This window comes from Lipotes vexillifer, unplaced genomic scaffold (genome assembly GCF_000442215.2).
Source record: "Lipotes vexillifer unplaced genomic scaffold, Lipotes_vexillifer_v1.1 scaffold70, whole genome shotgun sequence".
NCBI lineage: Eukaryota > Metazoa > Chordata > Mammalia > Artiodactyla > Lipotidae > Lipotes > Lipotes vexillifer.
Genome location: NW_006789896.1, coordinates 910,979 through 932,349, shown reverse-complemented (window position 1 = coordinate 932,349; position 21,371 = coordinate 910,979). Strand labels below are relative to the sequence as shown.

The 21,371-nt window shown below is 47.5% G+C and overlaps 1 protein-coding gene across 2 annotated transcripts in view; it reads left to right on the top strand.

Moving 5' to 3' along the window:
* Positions 1-21,371, top strand: part of ZNRF1 (zinc and ring finger 1) — a 101,349-nt gene that overhangs the window by 70,684 nt on the left and 9,294 nt on the right. For both annotated transcript variants that reach the window (XM_007462940.1, XM_007462939.1), the window contains exon 2: positions 17,391-17,486. In XM_007462940.1, the coding sequence (XP_007463002.1) occupies positions 17,391-17,486 (96 nt within the window). The remainder of the gene's footprint in view (positions 1-17,390; positions 17,487-21,371) is intronic.

Sequence of the window (21,371 nt, the reverse complement as noted above, 5' to 3'; positions counted from 1 at the left end):
GACAAGTTTAAACCATGATTGTCCCCGCAAACCAAGACAAGGACATCCCAGGGGAAAATGAGACAGAATTGACCCTGAGTTGATCACTGTTAAACCTGGGTGATGAGTACTTGGGAGCTCATTATATCCTATTTTTTGTATGTCTGAAATTTTCCATAATAAAAAGCCTTCATAAAAGGCAGTGTAGGGCTTCCCTGGTGGCGCAGTGGTTGAGAGTCCACCTGCCGATGCAGGGGACGCGGGTTCGTGCGCCGGTGCGGGAGGATCCCACATGCCGCGGAGCGGCTGGGCCCGTGAGCCGTGGCCGCTGAGCCTGCGCGTCCGGAGCCTGTGCTCCGCAACGGGAGAGGCCACAACAGTGAGAGGCCCTGTAGGGCTTCCCTGGTGGTGCAGTGGTTGAGAGTCCACCTGCCGATGCAGGGGACGTGGGTTCATGCCCCGGTCCGGGAAGATCCCACATGCCGCGGAGCGGCTGGGCCCGTGAGCCATGGCCGCTGAGCCTGCGCGTCCGGAGCCTGTGCTCTGCAACGGGAGAGGCTACAACAGTGAGAGGCCCGCGTACCGCAAAAAAGGCAGTGTATCTGTCAGAATGCTGAAGCATTCAGAAGCCCTCCTATACAGGAAATGGCTGTTGGGTTCCTAGGCAGCCCCTACCTGGGGTAGAAGTCCCAGGTCACCCTGTGCTGCTCTTCCGCCGCCTCTGGGCACTGCCCTTCAGGGGCAGGATGGGGAGGTGGGGCCCTGCCTGCTGTTGTTGCTAGGAGGAATGAGAAACTTGAGGGTATTCTAGCTCAACATGACTTGGTTTGGGGGCAGGAAAAAAGGTCAGCCCTTTTTCCTGTCCCCAGAACTTTCAAGCCTGCCCAGGTGGCAGCCGAAGCACCACATCCGCTCCACACCCCAGTGCTGGTGGCAGGGGTGCCTGCAGTTTGTGCACATGCACGTGTGATTATTTTCCACGCTCTCATCAGGACCACGGGGTTGGGCAGGAAGCAGCATGACTGCAGTGGCGTTTTAACCAACATGATCCCACTTAACCCTCACTGTGGTATGGCAGTTGCTGGAGCCTTGAGTGGTAGAGGGTAACCTCTGCTGGGAATGGACTCAAACAAACAGTCTGACATCCCCTTAATTTGTTATCTCTTTCCGGTTATACAGCTGGACCTTTTTCACACAGTCCCACAAAGTGCAGTATTTATTCATCCAACAGATGTTTTCGAGAGCCAGCCTATCATCTGCCACACTCTAGGGACACAGCAGTGAAAGAAAAAGACTGCCTTCAGGGGGCGTACATTGCAGTGGGAGTGGCAGCAGGTGCAGCCGTGGTGAGTGCTAAGAAGAAAAAGTGAACTGAAGGGGGAGTGGATTAAGAGTGGTGGCTGTTTTAGGTGGTTGTCTAGGAAGGTGAGCGGGAACGGGCAGATGTCAGAGAGAGAGTCTTTATGGGGGACCAAAAAGCAAATGCAGCAACATGGGGGGAGCAGCGAGAGGAGGAGGGTCACCTTTCTCAGATGCTGCTGATTACTGGAGAATTGACTTTCAGATACCACCATGTGGAAGTCATTGGCAACTTTGGTAAGAGCGATTTGGGGGATAGGAGTAGTTCAAGAGGGAATGGAAGAAGAGGGAGTGCAGAAGGCCATTGCAGACAGCTCTTTGAAGGTGCTTTTCATTGTAAATGGGACAGTTGTTAAAAGTAGGGGTGGGATTGAGAGAGTATTGTGTAAGATGGGGACCACTGCATGTATGCTGACTCAGTAGAGAGGGAAAATGCATCTAATGGAACTGGTTGTAAATGGCCCTCTGGTATGCTTTAGCAAATATTAAGTGACCCTGATCATGAGGGAGAGGAGGCCCTGGTTCAGTTTCCTGTTTCCCTTGGAGTTCCCTCTTCTCCAGGCTAAAAGTAAGTCACAAATGTTCGGACTGTCCTCAGATATCTGTTTTAACGTGCTTTCATCTTCTATTTACAATCTTTCTCTTGTTTTCCAAATGGTTCTGAACTTTTGGGTTTTAAATCTGAATCTACAGATTCATTCCTGAGAAAAACACAGCTATCAGCAGAGCCTGGCATGTTATTTCAGGAGGCTGTTGGATCCTCTGACATCTGTTCCAGGAGCGTCCAGTCATGAGGCTGCGTGTCTGATACATGCACTACACCATCAGTCACTTAAGGCTCTGAAAATGGCGGAAAAAACGAGAGCCCTGAGGCCTTGTCTTCTCTCTTCTTCTCTAGTAGATCATCAGTTCCTTGAGGGGAGAAATTATATTTAATGTCTTGGCTTATTTCCTTACCACTTAATAATAACTGGAATAAAAATGAGTGAACAGGCAGACTGACTCACTTAGTTGCTCATCCTGCTTGAGTGTGGCACATACCTAGCTGTACACTTTTCAGTGATGCACCAAGAGAGGGTGCCATGCTTCGGTAATTTTCGGTAGAGCCAGGGAACCCCAGTAACTTCCGCCTTTAAAAACTTGATCCTTGGGGCTTCCCTGGATGTGCAGTGGTTAAGGATCCGCCTGCCAATGCAGGGGACATGGGTTCGAGCCCTGGTGCGGGAAGATCCCACGTGCCACAGAGCAGCTAAGCCCGTGCACCACAACTACTGAGCCTGTGCTCTTGAACCTGCGAGCCACAACTATTGAGCCCACTTGCCACAACTACTGAAGCCTGCACGCCTAGAGCCCGTTCCCCGCAACAAGAGAAGCCACCGCAATGAGAAGCCTGCGCACCGCAACGAAGAGTAGCCCCCACTCGCAGCAACAAAGACCCAGTACAGCCAACAACAACAAAAAAGGTTGATCCTTTAGGAAAGTAACCACATCTCCTATTATATTTTGCATTGGTTTCCTGTTACTAGTGTAACAAATTATCACAACACAATTTTATTCTCTTACATTTTTGGAGGTGAAATTCCGAAATGGTCAAGGTGTTGCCAGGATTGCATTTCTTGTGGAGGTTCCAGAGGAGGACCCACTCCCTTGCCTTTTCCAGCTCCTAGAGGCCGCCGGCTTTCCTTGGTTCATGACCCCTTCATCCGTCTTCAAAGCCGGCAGCTAGCATTTTCAAATCTCTCTCTGGCATCTGCTTCCCTGGCTCTGCCTCCTTTCCCTTATAAAGAGCCTTGTGATTCCACTGGGCCCACCTCCGTGATCTAGGATAGTCTCCCATTTTAAAATCCGTAATTCATCACATCTGCAAAGCCCTTTTCACCATACAAGATAGCATTTGCAGCTTCCAGGGGTTAGGATGTGGGCACCTTTGGGGGACCATTATTCTGCTAACCAGACATTTCTGTAGCTCTTTACACATATGTTCTCATTTAGTGGCTAGGTTGGTAAAATTATTCCTGTTTTACAGGAGAAAGTGCAAGATCAGAGAGGTTAGGCCAATTCCCCTTGGCCCCAGAATTCATGGCTTGAATGCTGGACTTCTGACTCCTGTCCACCTCGTGCCATTCTGTTTGGCTGCTTGTGTTTTAGTTCTCCTGTCTTCCATAGATTTCAGGTCGTGACACTTGTCAATATTTAGGTTCCTGATGCCAATATTTGGGGAAGTCGATGTGCTGACTTGACGAAATAAGGGAATGTCAAAACCTATGTAAACATAGTCATCGAGGCAAAATAGCAAAGTGAAGAAAGAATTTAATTCCCAGTTGGCATGGCCTTCCCATTCCCCATAAACATACATGTGTAAGGTCCAGGACAGAGACTGTTTAGTGGCTTACTATTTTGTCCACTAACATGTACTTGGTTTTCATGTTAACAGCATATTACTAATATTTTGCTTGCCAGCCAGCCAGACTATGTATCATTAGGAGATCCCAGACTTTTTTTTAACCTTGGAACTATTAGGAGTAAAGATTTAGGAGGTAGTGCCATGTTCTTGCTACCACGCTGGAATCTCTTCCTCTGCCCTCCTTGCTCCCCCGCATCCCCCGCTCCCATTTTTGTCTCCCAGGCTCCCAAGTAGTCTGAACCAGTCTAGTATAATAGCGCACTTTCCACGTCTTGATAGAAGTCACTCACTGTTTCAGGGAGCTTAGAATCGATGACCCTTCTTGCCCATGCTTTGTGTCTGGAGGGTCCATGTGAAATACTTTTTAAACTCACTGATCAGTACCTCATAGCTCTCTAGGGTCTCCCTCTCTCTTTCTCTGTGGTAGTCAAAGCTATGGATGACAGAAAAGCAAACACTGAAGCGTGAAGGTGTTCTCTTACCCTGACAGTTCTCTTTCATTGGATTGATCACTCCACTGCTCTTGAGCTCTCAGAACAACCCCATTCTATTCTCTTGGCTTCTGCCTCTTTAGGGGCTTTTTTTTTTTTTTTTTTAAGCCCCCAGGCCTCTCACTGTTGTGGCCTCTCGCGTTGCAGAGCGCTCCGGATGCGCAGGCTTAGCGGCCATGGCTCACGGGCCCAGCCGCTCCGTGGCATGTGGGATCTTCCTGGACCGGGGCACGAACCCATGTCCCCTGCATCAGCAGGCGGACTCTCAACCACTGTGCCACCAGGGAAGCCCTAGGTGCCATTTCAAAGCACAGTTGTGGCTGACAGGACCGTGTCCTCTGAGTTCCTTCCTCCAGAGGATGCCCTGCTGAGAAGGGACCAGGTCTAGGTCCAGGCAAGAAGCCAGCCAGTGTTCATTTTGCTAAATAACATAACCAAGCTCAGCCTGCAGTGTTGCTGCATGCCAGGGCCCAAGCCAGAGCTGATAGTTTTTAATGGAGTGAATACAGCAGCACGTGTTCTGCATTCTGAGATTATATTGGGAGCTGTGGTGGAGCCTTCTAGCAGACCTCCGGTGACATGAAGGCCAGGGCTGTCGGCATGAACAGGTGCAAGTTCTGCAGTGCTAGGAAAATGGCTTTTTTTTAGTATGAGCAGTGACTTAGATGTGTGTCATGTCCATTCACCTGGTGAGTCAGATACTGGCTGAACATGATCTAATAGTGTGTTCAAGTGTTTTCCTTCTTGTCGGTGAAAAATCTATCAGGCGTATGGGCATGCGGATAGACAATGCCTTCAGGAACCCAGAAATAAACTCTTGGTCCTGTATGGATTATGTGTGAAACTTTACTTTTTTGTCCTTTTCCCTTTCCTAAATCTCCTTTTCTCCTCCACCTCCACCTCCAAACACACACAAACACACACACCATAAAAAAAAAAACTTACTTGAAGGTTGGAAAATTTAAGTATATCAACAAAGACCCCACGACTTATAGCACAGGGAACTCTACCCGGTATTCTGTGGTAACCTATATGAGAAAAGAATCTTTTTTTTTTTAATTCTTAATGTAGCTAATTTTTTTTTTTTTTTTTTTTTTTTTGGCTGCGTTGGGTCTTCGTTGCCGTGCACGGCTTTCTCTAGTTGTGGCGAGCGGGGGCTGCTCTTTGTTGCAGTGCGTGGGCTTCTCATTGCAGTGGCTTCTCTTGTTATGGAGCACGGGCTCTAGGCATGCGGGCTTCAGTAGTTGTGGCGCGTGGGCTCAGTAGCTGTGGCGCGTGGGCTCAGTAGCTGTGACGCGTGGGCTTAGTTGCTCTGTGGCATGTGGGATCATCCCGGACCAGGGGTCGAACCCATGTCCCCTGCAGTGGCAGGCAGATTGTTAACCACTGCGCCACCAGGGAAATCCCGAGAAAAGAATCTGAAAAAGAATGAATATATGTATATGTATAACAATCATTTTGCTGTACACCTGAAACTAACACAACATTGTAAATCAACTATATTTCAATAAAATTAAAATGTTAAAAAAAAAAAGCAAAAACAAAGGCCCCAGGACTTGGAAAAGATATAGGCCAGCAATAGGGCAATTCCCAGCATAGGCCTGTTTCTCTGGGAAAGTCTGCTGAGGGCAGCTATTGTGAGTGAGGCTAGACCTACATGACTGGTGTCTTGCGCAGACCGCATGCCCCTCTAGAATCGGGATAAGTGAGGCTCCTTTTCTGTGGTTAACGTGGAGGCAGTCCACCTCCGCTGGGGGAGATAACTGCCTTCTTTGCCTAAAACCCAGGTGTTTATGTTCCCTTTGTCTTTTTTGAGGGAAGGTGGTCCTTGGCCCCACTCAGTGCTGTTGAGTTTGTGAAGATAAAGGCTGGGGAATTCTGCCTACTCCTAAGGTGTGCTCTGGCATTGCCCAAACACCAGAAAGCCCTCTCCAGCTGTAGCTGTGGGTGTTGGATCCAGGGGGCATGGGTGTGTTGGGGATTGGAATGAAGGAGGGATGGCCATTGAGAGGAAAGCATGGTATCCAGCTAAGTAACTAGACATTTCCTGGCCAGACTTGTCTATCCTATTGCCTGGCTTTAGGTAATCCCTAATATTTAAGCATTTGAAGAAATTCTGGCTTGCCCTTTGGATACTAGACCATCTTCCTCTTTTAACATATAGTCTATCCTTTAATTAAGACATCTCTAAAATAAAAGCCAGATGTTCATCTGGAAACCACATCCACACTTTTTGAGTCATGATTGGATGCCCCTAAACTTGCCCAAGCATGGTAGGCCATGTGACAAGGGATTATCATTTGACATTCATGTTTCCTGTTCAGTAGCTGGGAACTTGATCACTCTCACACTGAGACTTTCATCTTTTTTGTATTTGTACCTGCTCAGGCTCAGATCATCAGACTATCATGTCCCTACTTGCCCCCCTCCCCATAATCCCTCTCCTAAACAGTCCTTCCAGGGCCTCTCTCTGGAAGAAATGGGTTAGAGGGTCAATTAGTAGCTGTAGTTCCTGCTCCTGGCAAATGCTTTGCCCATTCTTCTCTTGGCTGGAATGCTGGTGTTGGGCTCCACCTGGCAGGAGTGCAGCCCAGACTTGCCGTGGCAGCAGGTGGGTTTGAAGTCACCAGGCACATGTCCATGTGCACAGCCTGCAGCTCTTCCCTTTGTTCCCACTGTAGATACGTCATTGAGCCTGTTCTCCTTTGTAGTAAATGAACAGGATAGACGTATTGAGTATGTGACTGGGATTCAGTCTGTATATTTTTTAAATATTTACATATGTGTTTTTCATGTATTCATTGATTCTAAGGCATGTCCATGTCACAGTTTAACAACTAAACACAATTTAACTTTAAAATCAGGATGTGTCATATAATCACATGTTCAAATTATAATTGACAGCTTTTTTCTCTCTCTCGGAGCGTCATACTGGTGCCTGTTAAAATTGATGGCATCTTAGAGTCCACAAAATACACTGTGTAGTGTCAGCTCATTTTTCAGTTCTTTGCCTGAAGAATTTGTGAATTTCCTCAAATAGCCAGATTTACCAGCAAGCCTCAGTATATTCAAGTTGCACTGGATGCAGCCAAGTAAAATGGCCACATCACATTTCACATGGCTTTGCTCTGCACAGAGCACTCACACATCCACCTTTGGTTGGGTTTTAGAACTATATTGCACAGTAGGCAGGACACTATGCAAATATTGCTGAGGAGCTTGTACAAGGCCACCTGACTTAGTGATTGGGAGAGGCTGTTTCTTCTGACTCCTAATATAATTTTATTTCTTCCAAACCAGTCAGCCTACAATTCAGAAACAGCAAAAATATGTTGGGAGTGGAATCTACCATGCTTAGAGTAGAGAATAGAGATCACTACTGAGAGAATCTTGTTGGGAGTGGAATCTACCATGCTTAGAGTAGAAAATAGAGATCACTACTGAGAGAATCTTTATAGTAGGCAAAAATTGGGAATCTAAACACCCACAGAAGAAAATAGCTAAGCACAATATATTATCACTGTAGAATGCATAGACGGTCAAAATGACAGGTATGTGGATTGTTGCTGATACAAAGAGAATGTGTATTTAAAAGAGGGAAATATAGATATCCAGGCAGAGGGGATTCTGGGAAAGTGTAACCAGAATGCATGTCTCATCTCTTTGATTCTGATGCCAACCATTGACCTCATTCAGCAAGCAGGGGTAGGTAGGGCTCAGAGGAGTCAGAAAGGCTGAGTTTCTGAGCAAATGCTAAGACAGAGAAGTTATGGAAGAGGAGGCAAGAGACCCAGAAGATGGAACCAAGACACTTGACATACCAGTAATAGGAATGCTAAAAGGAGAAAAAGGTAAAGGAAGGGCGTATCAGTCAGGACAGGCTAGGACTAGGTTAAAATGTAATAGCAAACAGTCCATAACCTCAGTAGTTTAACTCAACAAGTTTATTTTTCCCCCATAATGCAGTAGCCAGTATAGGTCTGGGAGGAGGGGGCTCTGCTCATTGTTGTTATTCAGGAACAAAAGGTGATAGAGGCTTCGTCTCAACATGGTAAATCATGAACTAGTACTTAAAGTTGGCTTGGAAGTGCACAGATCACTTCTGCTCCTATTTCATTGGCCAGTGCAAATCACAACCCCACTTTTAACTTCAAAGGGAAGCAAGTATGGTCCTCCCCTATAGATGGAAGGAAGAAAGCTAGAAATATTTGGTGAATGGCACTCCTGACTTACCACTAGGGGAAATAAGTAAAATACATCTAAGTGTATCCTAGTAAAATTTCTTAACTCTTAGGATGCAAAGAAAAGTCTTCCAAGCTTTCAGGCCAAAGGAACATATTATTTACAAAGGAAAAAGAACCACACTGGCATCAGATTTTCTATTTGCAACACCAAGAAGCTGAAAGATGGTAGAATTTTATCTACAGACCACTGAGGAAAAAAGGAAGGCAACTCAAGAATCCTATACCCAGACAAACTTTTATCTAACATAGTATTGGAAGTCCTAGCCATAGCAATTAGGCAAGAAAAGAAATAAAACACATCCAAAATCAGAAAGGAAAAAGTAAATTATCAAATGACACCTTTTCCAGTGTTTTATTATGAAAATTTCAAACATACAGAAAAGTGGAAAGAAGTTTAACCTATGCATCTTACTTTTTGATGCATTTTGTTCTAATGCAGACATTAGTACACCTCCCTCTAAATGCTTCATTCAGCCTGTCTGTCATTAACTATAGTTCAGTATTTGTTTATACTTTTTTTCCTCGAGGTAAAATTTACAAGCAATGAAATCTCAAATCTTAAGTGTACATTCACTGAATTTTGACAAATGCATGCATGTGTGTAACCCAAACCCTCCTTATGGCACAGAACATTTTCATCCCACCAAAAGGTTCTCTGAACGCTTTTTCAATCAATCTCTGCCCCAACTGCTACCCCCTAGAGACTGCCACTGGTCTGATTTGTTCCACCATAGGTTAGCTTTCCCTGTTCTAGAACTTTGTACAATTCCAATTATATGTGCTTTTTCATGCCCTTCACTCAGCATGTTTTTAATATTCATCCATGTTCCATGTATCAGTAGTTCATGCTTTTTATTGCTGAGTAGTGTTCTGTTGCATTCCATGATTATACCACAGTTTATTTATCCATTCCGTTGATGATCAATTGGGTTGCTCCTGGGTTTTCTTGTTAAGGATAAGGCTGTGATGAACATTCTGATAAATATCTATTTGTAGACATATGTTTTCGTTTCTTTTAGGTAATATTTAGATGGGAATTCTTGGGTTAGGCTAGGTGTGTGTTTTGTCTTACAAGGAACTACCGGACCTTTTCCCAAAGTGCTTGTGTCTTTTTACACTCCCTCCAACACTATGAGAGTTCCAGTTGGTCCACACCCTCACCAACATTGTTGTTGTCAATCTTTTAAATTTTAATGTTTGGCATTTTAATAAACAAATGTATTAAAGTTCTCCAGAGAAACAGAACCAATAGGAGATATAGATAAAGAGATTTATTGGTATTATAAGGAATTGACTCATGCAATTATGGTAGCAAGAAGTCCTGTGATCTGCTGTCTGCAAGCAGAAGACCCAGGAAAGCCCACCAGCTTTAGTTCCAGCCCGAGTCTGAAGGCCTGAGAACCAGGAGAAAACCTATGGTGTACAGCCCAGTCCAAGGGCAGGAGAATACCAGTTTCCCCAAACAAACAGGCAGATAGCTCAAAATCTCCCTTTCTCTGCCTTTTTATTCTCTTCAGGTCTTCCACGGATTGGATGATGCCATTACTAGGGAGGGCAATCTGCTTTACTCAGTCTACTGATTCAAATGTTAGCCTCATCCAGAAACACCCTGACAGACACACCCAGATATAATGTTTAACCAAGTATCTGCACACCCCATGACCCAGTCAAGTTGACACATAAAGTTGACCAACACAACAGATAAGTTAAATACACACACAGACACACACACACTAATGTATTAAATTGATTTTAAGTATCAGTGTGGCTCTCTCCTCATACCTGCTTATGAGAATTTTATTGGCTTCTGGGGTAACAGGTGAGCCCCAGACCCTAGAATGGAATCTAGAGGCTGAGTCCAGAAGAGAGGTGTTGAAAGAAGCAACAGTCAGAACTGGTGGGCCTGTCCCTAGTCCAGAATGTTTTCCAGGAGAGACTGAACCAGACGTCAGCAACTGATAAATTGTACATTGGTTTCCAGTTATTTCTTTGATAGAGGGAGAAAGAGTGAGAGAGAGAGAAAGAGAGAGAGAGAGAGAGAGAGAGTGTGTGTGTGTGTGTGGAATGTGATACAGCCTCTGCTCTTGGGGACACATTTCGGTACAGAATTGTAAAAGAAAGCCATCCAGTATTACCCCTTGACCTTTTATTTGTAATAAATCCCATTTAATAAAATTCATTTAGTCAAGTCTCAAAGCACCACAAGGATGTGAGAGGGAAAAATCTACGCTGGAAACTAGGAACTGGATGGTAGGGATGGAGTATGGGGGTGGGACTCCCTGCGCCCCTAGGTGAGAGAAGTTACATCAGCCCCTCACCCAGACATAGGGCCTGCCTGCATAGCGTGGCTTCCTTTACCCTGGTTGCTTCTTTTGATTTTTCTCCCTTTAGGTGATCCCAGAGACAGGCAGAACTGGGGCAGGGCTAAAATAGTGCATCAGCATAGGAGGGAGGGTCTGAGAGGGAACTGGGGCAACGTGTAGAGCACATGTCCTGCCTGCCCAAGAATCAGGTCTTAAAGGAGAAGGCTGCCGTTTTGGAAAATGAGAAAAACTTTGATTTGTATTGCATGATAAATTCTGTAGAGGCTTGAGAGAATTGTTGTAACTTGAGCCGCTTGCCCCCAACCTTTCCTCAGTTGCTCTCTCAGTCAAATGGAAGCACCTGGGTGAAGTCTAAGGGGCCCAATTAACCTGACCCAGGAAGATGCTTGATGCACATGACCATGTGTGCATTCCTGGGTCACTCTTGGTTCACTTGCCTGACACTACCTCCCTTTGGCCCAGTGGTAACAGGGTTAAGGCCCTGCACCAGGTGCAGGCTTGTCTTTTCTCGGGAGATTCGGTTTCTGGTCCAGCCAGTCGAATGGCAAGGATTCCCCCACTTAAGCCAGACGCTTGTTGAAAGACAGGAAGCACCTGGGCTCTGGCTGATCACCTCTCCACATAACCTTGGGCTGATCTGATGACGAGAGAAAGAAAGAAGATGAGGTCTACATTAGGATCTCTCCCTCTCATTGATTGGGGATGGGGGGATCCTGCAGCAGCATTTGCTTGGTAGAGCCCACCCAGCACAGAATTGGGAGATTGTAGACAAATTCCCCTCGGTGCTCTGTCATTCATTCCTCCCTTATTTTGAGAGGCTGGCAGAAAAGGACTAGGAACCAGGTGAGTTCCCTGTCTCTGCCACAGCCTGGTGGGAGCAAAGGCTTAGGGGAACCAATGTCAGACTTGGCTGGCAAGCCTGAGCTAGCCGACACTTCCCTTCATGCTGTCAGATGTTAAAGACAGAATGCGGGCAGGGCTGCCTCTGAAAAGAGATTAGGCGGGAGAGAGGAACACAGCTGGGCTCACGTGCTGTCTGCTCGCCTGGCTTCCAGGGCATGATGGGTAGAGTCTAGTCTCAGCGCAGTTGGGGAGTGTCCTGAAAACTCCACCTGTAGCTTGCTTTCTCACGAAGCATCTCTTACCCGTGTTTTCTGAGTGCCGATGAGGTCTCATGAAAATTGACAGAAATCATGTTGATTGGATGACTTTGTGGACCACTGTTCGATCTTTGTTTGCAGGGCTGATTTTAATTCAGTTGGGACTTTTTTCCAAAATGGTATCAAAATTTCCTAGAATTTTTTTAACCTTCAGGTGGCTCGTAAAGATCATAGTATTTATTATTACATAGGGCTATTGATGCTGAATCATGACTGGACAGTTATGAGAAAAGATTGGGGTGGTAGAGTGGTAACATCCATTTTGATCATTGGATGACCTCTTGGGAAAGAAGGTGGGGACACTAGTTTCCCCACCCCCCCGCCCTGAGGCTCTCCATATTTTTCCATCCCTCTTACCTTTTGCCCTTTATTTTCCATTTAAAAGGTAATTTGCAAACTCACTGTCTTAGAACCAATGCTATAGGCTCAGTGCCCGAGTGGAAAGCAGAGCTCTGTCCTTCCATATTAACAGAATTCCCAGGAAAAAATTATCAGTTTTGTTACAGGTTATAAGATTATCCAGGACCATGGGTGCTTCAGGAGAAATTGCTGGGATGATGTGGAAGGTTTGAGGTGAATATTTGGTGATACCTTGTGTCTTTGTAGCATTTCACATTCTTTTTTTTTTTTTTTGTAATTTATTTATAAAAATAAATTTTTATGAATTTATAAAAATTTGTGTTGTGTCTTCGTTGCTGTGCACGGGCTTTCTCTAGTTGCGGCGAGTGGGGGCTACTCTTCGTTGCGGTGTGCAGGCTTCTCATTGCGGTGACTTCTCTTGTTGCAGAGCATGAGCTCTAGGCTCGTGGGCTTCAGTAGTTGTGGCTCACGGGCTCAGTAGTTGTGGCTCGCGGGCTCTAGAGCGCAGGCTCAGTCGTTGTGGCACACGGGCTTAGTTGCTCCACGGCATGTGGGATCTTCCCGGACCAGGGATTGAACCCGTGTACCCTGCATTGTCAGGCGGATCCTTAACCACTGCGCCACCAGAGAAGCCCTCACATCCTTTTTGCCATGTGTCTCCTCCTTCTGTACCAGTCAGCCTGTCCCACAGCCCAGGGAACATGGTGCACACTGGGTGGTCAGACTTCCTGGTTGTGTGCCAGCTCTGGCGCTCTGGCTGCGTTACCTTGGGCAAGTAACCTACCTTGGTGTCCTCTTCTGCAAAATAGAGTTAACGTTAGTACCTGCCTCATATTCGGTCAAATGAGAAGACACGTAAAACCCAGTGGCTGCCCATAGCAACGTAAATGCAAGCTGTTATTTATCATCATGTGCACAAGTGGGTGCCATAGAGGTTAGACAGGGACCTCAGTGTGTACAGTGCCACGTCGGCTATACAGAAAGTGCCACACACAGTGCTCCAAAGTTCTGTGCTCTGAAGAGATGCGACCAGCAGTGATGGCCACTGGCCACCCCCAGCACACTTTTGCATGACCTGTGGCCAATGTGCCCTGCTGGTCCGTCACCCCCATCTCTCAGCCCACCCCCCACATCCCTTCTCCAGCCTGTTCCTTCCTCCTTGTCAAGCACTGCCTGGCTTGATGAAGATGATACCACTGTTCATTTGTTTAGCTTCTTTTTAGTGTGCTTTCAGGTTTCTTATTTCACTTGATCCTCAAAAGGGAGGTAAATGTCTCTATTTTTCAGATGAAAAACTGAGGTCCAGGGAGAGTAGATAACTTGCCAAGATCTTGAGGCTGGAAAAGCCAGGTTATCTTGGTCTTTCCCACTCATGACAGACCCTGAGTTATTTTTTTGAGCCTTACACACACACACACACACACACACACACACACACACGCAGAGTTAGGTGATGCAAGTGGTAATGACCCTGCTTTCATTAGAATATAGGTCTCTCCCTACTATAGTGGTGTTTCCTGCAAGACATAATATTTCCCAGCCCACCTCTTTTTTAAAACCCTGTTCCGAGATGTGTTTCCCAACACTACCAAGCAATTAACTTAATTCTGATAGCATCTACCTGGAGATAGCATCAGATCCCACAGGTCAAGGGCTCAGTCCCACAAGACTGCCCCCACTTCAGATGCCAATCACAAGCCCGGGTTGTCACCTCTGCTTCTGCCCAACTGGCTATTGATTGGAGGTTCCCATGCCCCTCCTCCCACATTTGTTTAATATGCTAGAGTGGCTCCCAGAACTCGGAGAAACATTTTACTTACCAGATCAATGGTTTATTATAAAAGGATGTAACTGAGGAACAGCCCAAGGGGAGAGAAGCACAGGGCAAGGTGTGGGGAAAGGGCACAGGGCCAACAGTCTCCAGGCACACCACTCTCCTCAAATCTCCATGTGTGCACCGGCCCGGGAGCTCTCCAGACCCTGTCCTTTTAGAGTTTTATGGGGGCTTCATTACATAGGCATGATTGATTCAATCATTGGCCATTGGTGATTGATCCAACCTCCAGGTCGAGGGTGGGGCTGAAAGTTCCAGTCCTCTAATCACATGGTTGTTTCCCTTGGCAACCAGCCCCCATCCTTAGGTTAACTAGGGCTTTCCAGAAGTGACCTCATTAACATAAACTCTGGTGTGGTTGAAAGGGGCTGGTTATGAATAACAAGACATTCCTTTTCGTCCTTTCACCTTTGGCTCTGGAGCTATTTCAAGAAGTGATGCCAGAAAACCAAATATAATTGGTCTTAGGGAATTCCAAGGGTTTTAGGAGCTCTATGCCAGAAACCGGACAAAGACCAAATATATACTTCTGACTATAAATCACAATATCACACCTGCGGTCAGCTTTTTCTTCCCTAATGGCGAGGACTTTAGATTGGGAGCTAAGAAATCTGATTCTGGTCTCAGCTCCGCCCCTAAATTGTTTGACTGATGGCCTCACTGGGGTCTCTTTCTTTATCTGTACAGTGAGAGGATTGGTCTAAACCTGTGAGTCTCAACTTGTTTTTTCCTAGGACATAAGCATCGGGTGACATTCCTTCCTAGACCTTCTTGTGGGGCGGGCTTCTTCCCAGCACCGTAGCCGTAACTTGACCCCTCACCTGTACTCAAGGAGTCACGTTGGGATGTGAGGGTTTGAATGATGCTATTGTAGCAACAACAATGACTCTGTTCTGAGTTATCAGAAAAGTGAGTAATGTACGAGGTGAAGGGCTTTTCTTTAGTAAGAAATCACTTTACCACCTCCCAGTGGCTGCATCAGGACATAGTGTTAGAGAACCTGTCAGGAGTGCGTCCATCCTGGCCTGCCCGCAGCCCTGAGCCCTCAGCCCGCAGACAGCGTGCTAACTTAGCAAGTTTAACGTGGAAGCATCCTGTAGTCAAAGCGTTGCAAAACCTTGGTCTTTTTAAAACATTTTTTAAATAAATTTTTTATTTTTATTTTTTTGGCCGCACCACACAGCATGTTGGGATCTCAGTTCCCTGACCAGGGGTCGAAACCGTGCCCCTTGCATTGGAAGCGTGGAGTCTTAACCACTGGACCGCCAGGGAAGAACCAACCTTGGTCTTTTGAGTCAGAAAAAAGGGTGAACAAATCTCCCAATGGCTGGTCATTCTATGGAATGTTATTTAAGTACTGGTTTATTTGCAGGGCACAGCCATGAGGGTAGATTCAAGGGTACAGAGGGACTTAGGTTGAATGTGAAGAGCATCCTCATTCTACCAGACTCGAGTTCATTACTCACCTGTGCCAGGAAACGGGATGGACCCTCCCCCATCACGTTTCTCTTCTGTCTTCTGGTTTTGTCATTAATGGATTCAAAAGCATCCAGAGATCAGAAAATACAGCCCTTTCTCAAAGCTTGGCCAGAGTCCTCGGGATGGTAGCACTTCCAAGAATTTTTAGCCAAGACACTTAGATGCTAAAGCTCTTTGAGGAAAGGGGTTGGAGGAACGGGAACGGTGCCACGGAGTCTGAGGTCCACATTGCCTGGAGTGAACCGGACTGTGGATTTTCTGTCTGGTCCTGGAGCTCAGAGCATTGTCACTGAAGAGAGGAGGGTTTGGAGAAGACTTCAAGCAAAGTGCTTGTGCCCTACACGGGAACGTGGGAGCCAGCTTGCTTCCTGACTGAGCACCACCAGCTGCCAGAGTGGAGGGCTTTCCATACAGAATGAGCGACTCCACTCGGGAAGGACACTGGTGAAGGCGTGAGCTCCTCTTCTGGAGCAGCTAACAGTCAACATGAACCCTCGCCTCATAGTAAATATTGCTGATAGATATTACCAGCATCCAGTGAAACTGTGCGTGGGACATTCTGACTGCAAATTCACAGAAGAGTCTGATCTTCACAACAATATTTTAGTGTAGTGCTGTGTTTGACCTAGGAATTCCAGACTGAGAAAGTAGGGATTATGGTCACAAAAGGGAGCAGCTGTGATGTTTAAAATTCGATGTGGACAAATAAATAGATAACTTTTCAGTCTTTTTGGTAGAATGGAAAAGAAGTAATCCATTTTAAAGTAATTTATTTTTTATTTTTTTATTTTTTGCCTGCGACATGCGGCTTGTGGGGTCTTAGTTCCCTGAGCAGGGGTCAAACCCAGGCCCTCGGCATTGAAAGCACGCAGTCCTAACCACTGGGCTGCCAGGGAATTCCCCATTTGAAAGCAATTGTAATGGGGGAAATTGAAAATAGTGGAACTGTATTTATCTATAAAAATAGATCAAAAAATAATTTATTAAAAAATAGATCAAAGGACTAGGTTTGCTTAATGGAGTTCAGCTCAGAAGATTCTCAACCAAAGTCTCCAATACTGATACAGTTCCGATGAAACTCCCTGGGTGTATAAGCAAACTTCCTCGGGAATAAAACAGCAGGGTCTGTCGCCTATCATTGTGAAACAGCTGTTACTCTTGGTGGCATATGGCCAAGGCATGTGTGGCATTTGGGAGTGCTCTGGAGGGCCGCCTGTGGCTCGCACACTCTCGGAGGACAGCTGCCTGAGCCACGGGAGGAAAGGTGCTCTGGATGAGGGATGGAGGTGCCCAGGACTATAGGGATTCCTTCCACAGGTGATCCAGCCAAGTGGTTTGAGGGCTGGGAGGCGGAAGGGTGTTAAATTTAACTCTTATTATTCAAAGACAGATTATTTGGTTGCCTTGATTAGATCGATGCCTCCCTGTCCCCGTTGCCCACTGGACCCCCTTGGGAAAGGGGAAAGGGTCTGAAAGAAAATAAAACTCAAATCAGCTGTCAGTGACTTCTGATAAACTTCAGCAAGGGGCATGACAAGGGTGAGCCCCAGTGAAAAAATGGGAATTGGAGGCTGTAATCAGAAAACAAAATGTTGCCTGCCTTTAATGAAGTAGGCGGTAGGATGTATCTAGACTGTAATTCACCATTTTGACTCTGACCCCACAATGGCCAGAGTCACCTAAGAGTTTCCACATTTATGATGGATATGTTTGGTTTGGAAAAAAAAACATTTCATTCTATTTCCTCTTTTTTCAGGTTTCAAGTGCCCCATTTGCTCCAAGTCTGTGGCTTCTGACGAGATGGAAATGCACTTTATAATGTGTCTGAGCAAACCTCGCCTCTCCTACAACGGTAAGAGCTTGGCTGGGGTGGGAGGTGTAGGGGGAGCTCTGAGCAAGGGTCTTTGCAGCCTCCGTGGCTCTGGGCAGCATGTCCACCCCGCCTTCCGGCAAGAGGAGTGGAGCAGGGAGGAAGGCACAGGGGCGGGATCTGGAAGTCCCTTGGGTGGCCAGTTAGCCCTGCCCTTTCTTCCACCCACTTAGTTCCTTGCCCCTCTGGTCGGGAGACAGGCCTTGGTCACACAGCTGACGGCAGAGGGCCCAGCGGGAGCGCCAGCCCTCTGTGGGGAAGGGAGTCTGGGCTGTACCTTGCGCACAGTGCTTCAGCCTGACTCTCCACAGTAGAGTAGCTGTGATTTGTGGACACCTTTGGGGATTGAGAATGCTGACCTGCCGCCTCATCGCTGCCCCGAGGCTGTGCTGCCTCCTGCCTTGGAGGCGGCCGCGGGGCTGAGCTGTGAGTACAACGGGGGACTCAGTGAAACCCCCCTGCCACAGCACCTCTGTGGACAAAACGAGGGTCAGCACCTGCCTGGTTTACTTTGGGGGAGGCTTGGAGCCCAACTGTTCTGGGCTCAGAGCCTGCCTTGGCCACTTACGTACTGGCTGTGCGGTCTTGAACAAGTGCTCAGTTTGTAGAGCCTTGGTTTTCTGGTCCCTAAAATGGGGATTTCAGTACAGGGTTCATAGGATTTTTGTCAGAATAAAGTGAGATATTAACACATAAAAGCTTTCAGCCTGGAGCCTGACACATGGTCAGTGCCCAGGAAGTTACAGCTGCCCCAAGAGATGCAAGGCCGTCCCTGGGTCTCTTTTCATCCTTTTCTGAAGTGGACTGACTGCTCTTGAGTTCCTTGCACCCTGTGCTGCCAGTGACTCTTGGACTTTCCATCCTTACGTGCTTCGTTTGGTCTTCAAACCGTGTTCCTCAGAGAACTGTGTCTTCTACGAGAATGGGCACTGGATCTGAGAGGGGTGTGCCCGACCTGACCCCAACGTCGGACTGCCTTGTAGGTTAGAGTCACGGCGATGCTTAGGAAAACAGCGCTGAGATTTCTTAGGGCCCCAGGACCAGGCAGGAGGTGGGCCCGCATCACCTGACCCCCATCCTGTCCATGCAAGTTTCCCAGGTCGACTCTCCTTACAGACCTTCCTTGGGCTCCTGCCTCCTCAGACCCACCTGTGTAGGCCAGATAATTCCAGATTGTTCCTGTGAAATTAATCTGACGAATCTGATCTACTTGATTCTCCTGAAGACACGTCCTGCTATTCTCTGATCTCTTTTCTTGCACCGCCAACAGATTCTGGACGTGGGCCGGCTGGCCAGTTACCCTTTGTCTCAGATACACGTGGTCTGGTGACCTTTGCCATCTCTGAGCCCAGGTGTCCTTCCCTTTCCTCTCCTCCCTGGTTGTCCAGGGAGCCCCCGTTCCCCCCAGGGGACAGCCTGTCCCATCCCTGGGGACTGACTGATGCTGAGTCTCTGAGTCTCGTCCCTCGAGCTCTGGGCTCCCCGTAAGGCTCGTCAAAGATGCTCAGCTCCACTTCGTTCCTCGTCTCTGCCTGGGGCCAGGGAGGGAGAGAACAGTCTTCTCCCGCGGCTGACAGCCCTCCCCCGCCGTGGCCTCAGAAACCGTGTTCACTTATTTCCCACGTGCGCAGCACCCCCGTGAAGGCTGCTTTTTGTCCCGTGGGGCGCTGGGCAGAGTTCTCTGTGGACACTGCCTTGCTGTCATGAGAACACAAAGCAGCCTCAGAGTGGGCTCACCCGACAGGCCTGGGCTCTTGGCGTCATGAGGGAGAACTTTGCAGGGCAGCTGTGGAGGGCAGAGCGCTCTTGGGGCCACTCTGTAAGGAGGACCCACATGCCCGGCTTGGACAGTGGGGGAGGTGAGGGCATGGGCTTCTCTCCCAGAGAACTGCCCGGGATACCGGCAGCGCCTCTTCCACGTGAGCACGTACGTGCCAGTACCGCCATAGGTGTCCTCCTTGCCTTTCCTCTTTGCCTCCAAAGAGAGGCAGCCCTGGAGAGCAGTCCTGACAGCCCAGCCCGAGCACAGGTCGCCTGCAGAAGCCACACTCAGAGTCGGAGTCCCCTTAGAGGAAGCAGAGGTTGGCCAACCAGTCTGAGGCACAACCATGGCTGTTCTTGGTCTCTTCTCACTTTTTCCTTCCTCTCATTGAAAAGCTACCTCTTTGGGGGGGTGGGGTGTGTGTGTGTGTGTGTGTGTGTGTGTGTGTGAGAGAGAGAGAGAGTGTGAGTGTGAGTGTAACTTAGAAGCTTTAAACTGGACGATCTCTTTTGCAAAAACCAGTCCTTTACCACCTGAGGCAAAGAAAGGCATGTTGTTCCTGGTCCCATGAGTGGAATTTGTTTTAAGGTGAGGAAAGTGCTTCAGAAACAGTGGCCTGGCCCCTCCATCACAGCTGGATTCCTCACATTCAGTCTTTGTCTTTTCTAAAGACACCTAACCCTTCCAGATAAGAGAAAGGCATTTGTCACTTGGGGTTTGTATATGGAGTGTGAGTCTCCAGGCTGGTCTAGGGCCTGTTTTAGTTCAGATAAGGCACAGGCCTTTCAGGGCCTTAGGCCGAAGTCCCAGGTCGGACCTCTAGGTATTTATTTTGGTTTTGCCAGTAACATTTTACCAGTGATTTCTTATCATCCTGACCTCCCCAGCTTCGCCTTATCTCTTCTACCAAAAAAGAAAAAAGTGAAGAGACTTAAAGCATTTGGGAGGTGTAGAACTCCCAGAATCTTTCTGGAAAGGGGAGAATCTGAGACTTTCTTAGTGGATTAAGAAATGCTATATTCTTGTGAAGATTCACTGGAATTCCTGGTCACTCCCATCTACACACATACACACACACACACACATACACCCTTCCTGTAGCTGCTGGCACCAATTGGGGAAATTTTTAGGAAATTTATATCGGTTATATAAGATGAAATTTAGTTAACCACCAAAGCGGGGGTGGGGGGAGTAGAAACCTCCTAAATGAGACAGATAGAAAGTAGTATTTTTCTTATTATGAGGGTTGGCCTGAGCCGTGGGTTGGAAGGCCTCCAGTAGCCACCTGCCAGATTTAAAAAAAAAAAAAAAAAGCCAGTTTTGGAAAGGCAAGACGAGTTTAACTGGTTTACCCAGTGCTCAAGAGAAATGTGAAGGCCAGTAACTGGTGCTTCTTGGCAGGCACCTGGTTTGTGAGTCCCGGTGCCCCATTCGGAGGGGTAGGGAAGGGAGCTGCACCACAGAGCGCAGAATCTTCTATCCTCCGTTCTCTTCAGTGGGCAGCTCTGAACCCAGGACCCCTCAAAGATGAGAGAGAGCTGGGGGGACCGGGACCCCTTTCTGCAGGTAAATGTGGTCAGCTTGATTGGGCCTTGTAATTTCTCTTCCTTTCCAATATCTGTTTGTGGTTCTGAGACTGGGGGAACTTGCATTCTCCAGAACATGCACTCAGGTTTTGACCATCATACTGGTCAGCCAGCAAAACGAGCCTCGAGATGAGGGGCCTGATTCTGCTATGAACAGAAGAGAGTCACAGTACTGGAGTGGAGGGGGGGGGGTCCTGACAGATGACTGATTGTCCATTGAAAGCCGAGGAGACCCTGGTTCCAGGACCAGACAGGGGTCCTTGGCTCTGGGAGACTCTGGCGTGTGGCAGGTCCATTTGCCAGCGGTATTAAGAGAGCTTGATGGCTGTCAAAGCAGCTTCAAAAGTTTCTCTCCCCCTCGCTTTCTTCTGGGGCGCAGACCCATGCCCTGCTTCTTAGGTCCTGACCACATCCTTCCCTCCTCTCTACTGACAGTCATTGCCCCCAACTTCAGGGCTCTTGAAATGATAAATGTCACACAAGGTTTCTTTAAAGGAAAGGGAATCTGGCTCCCCCCAA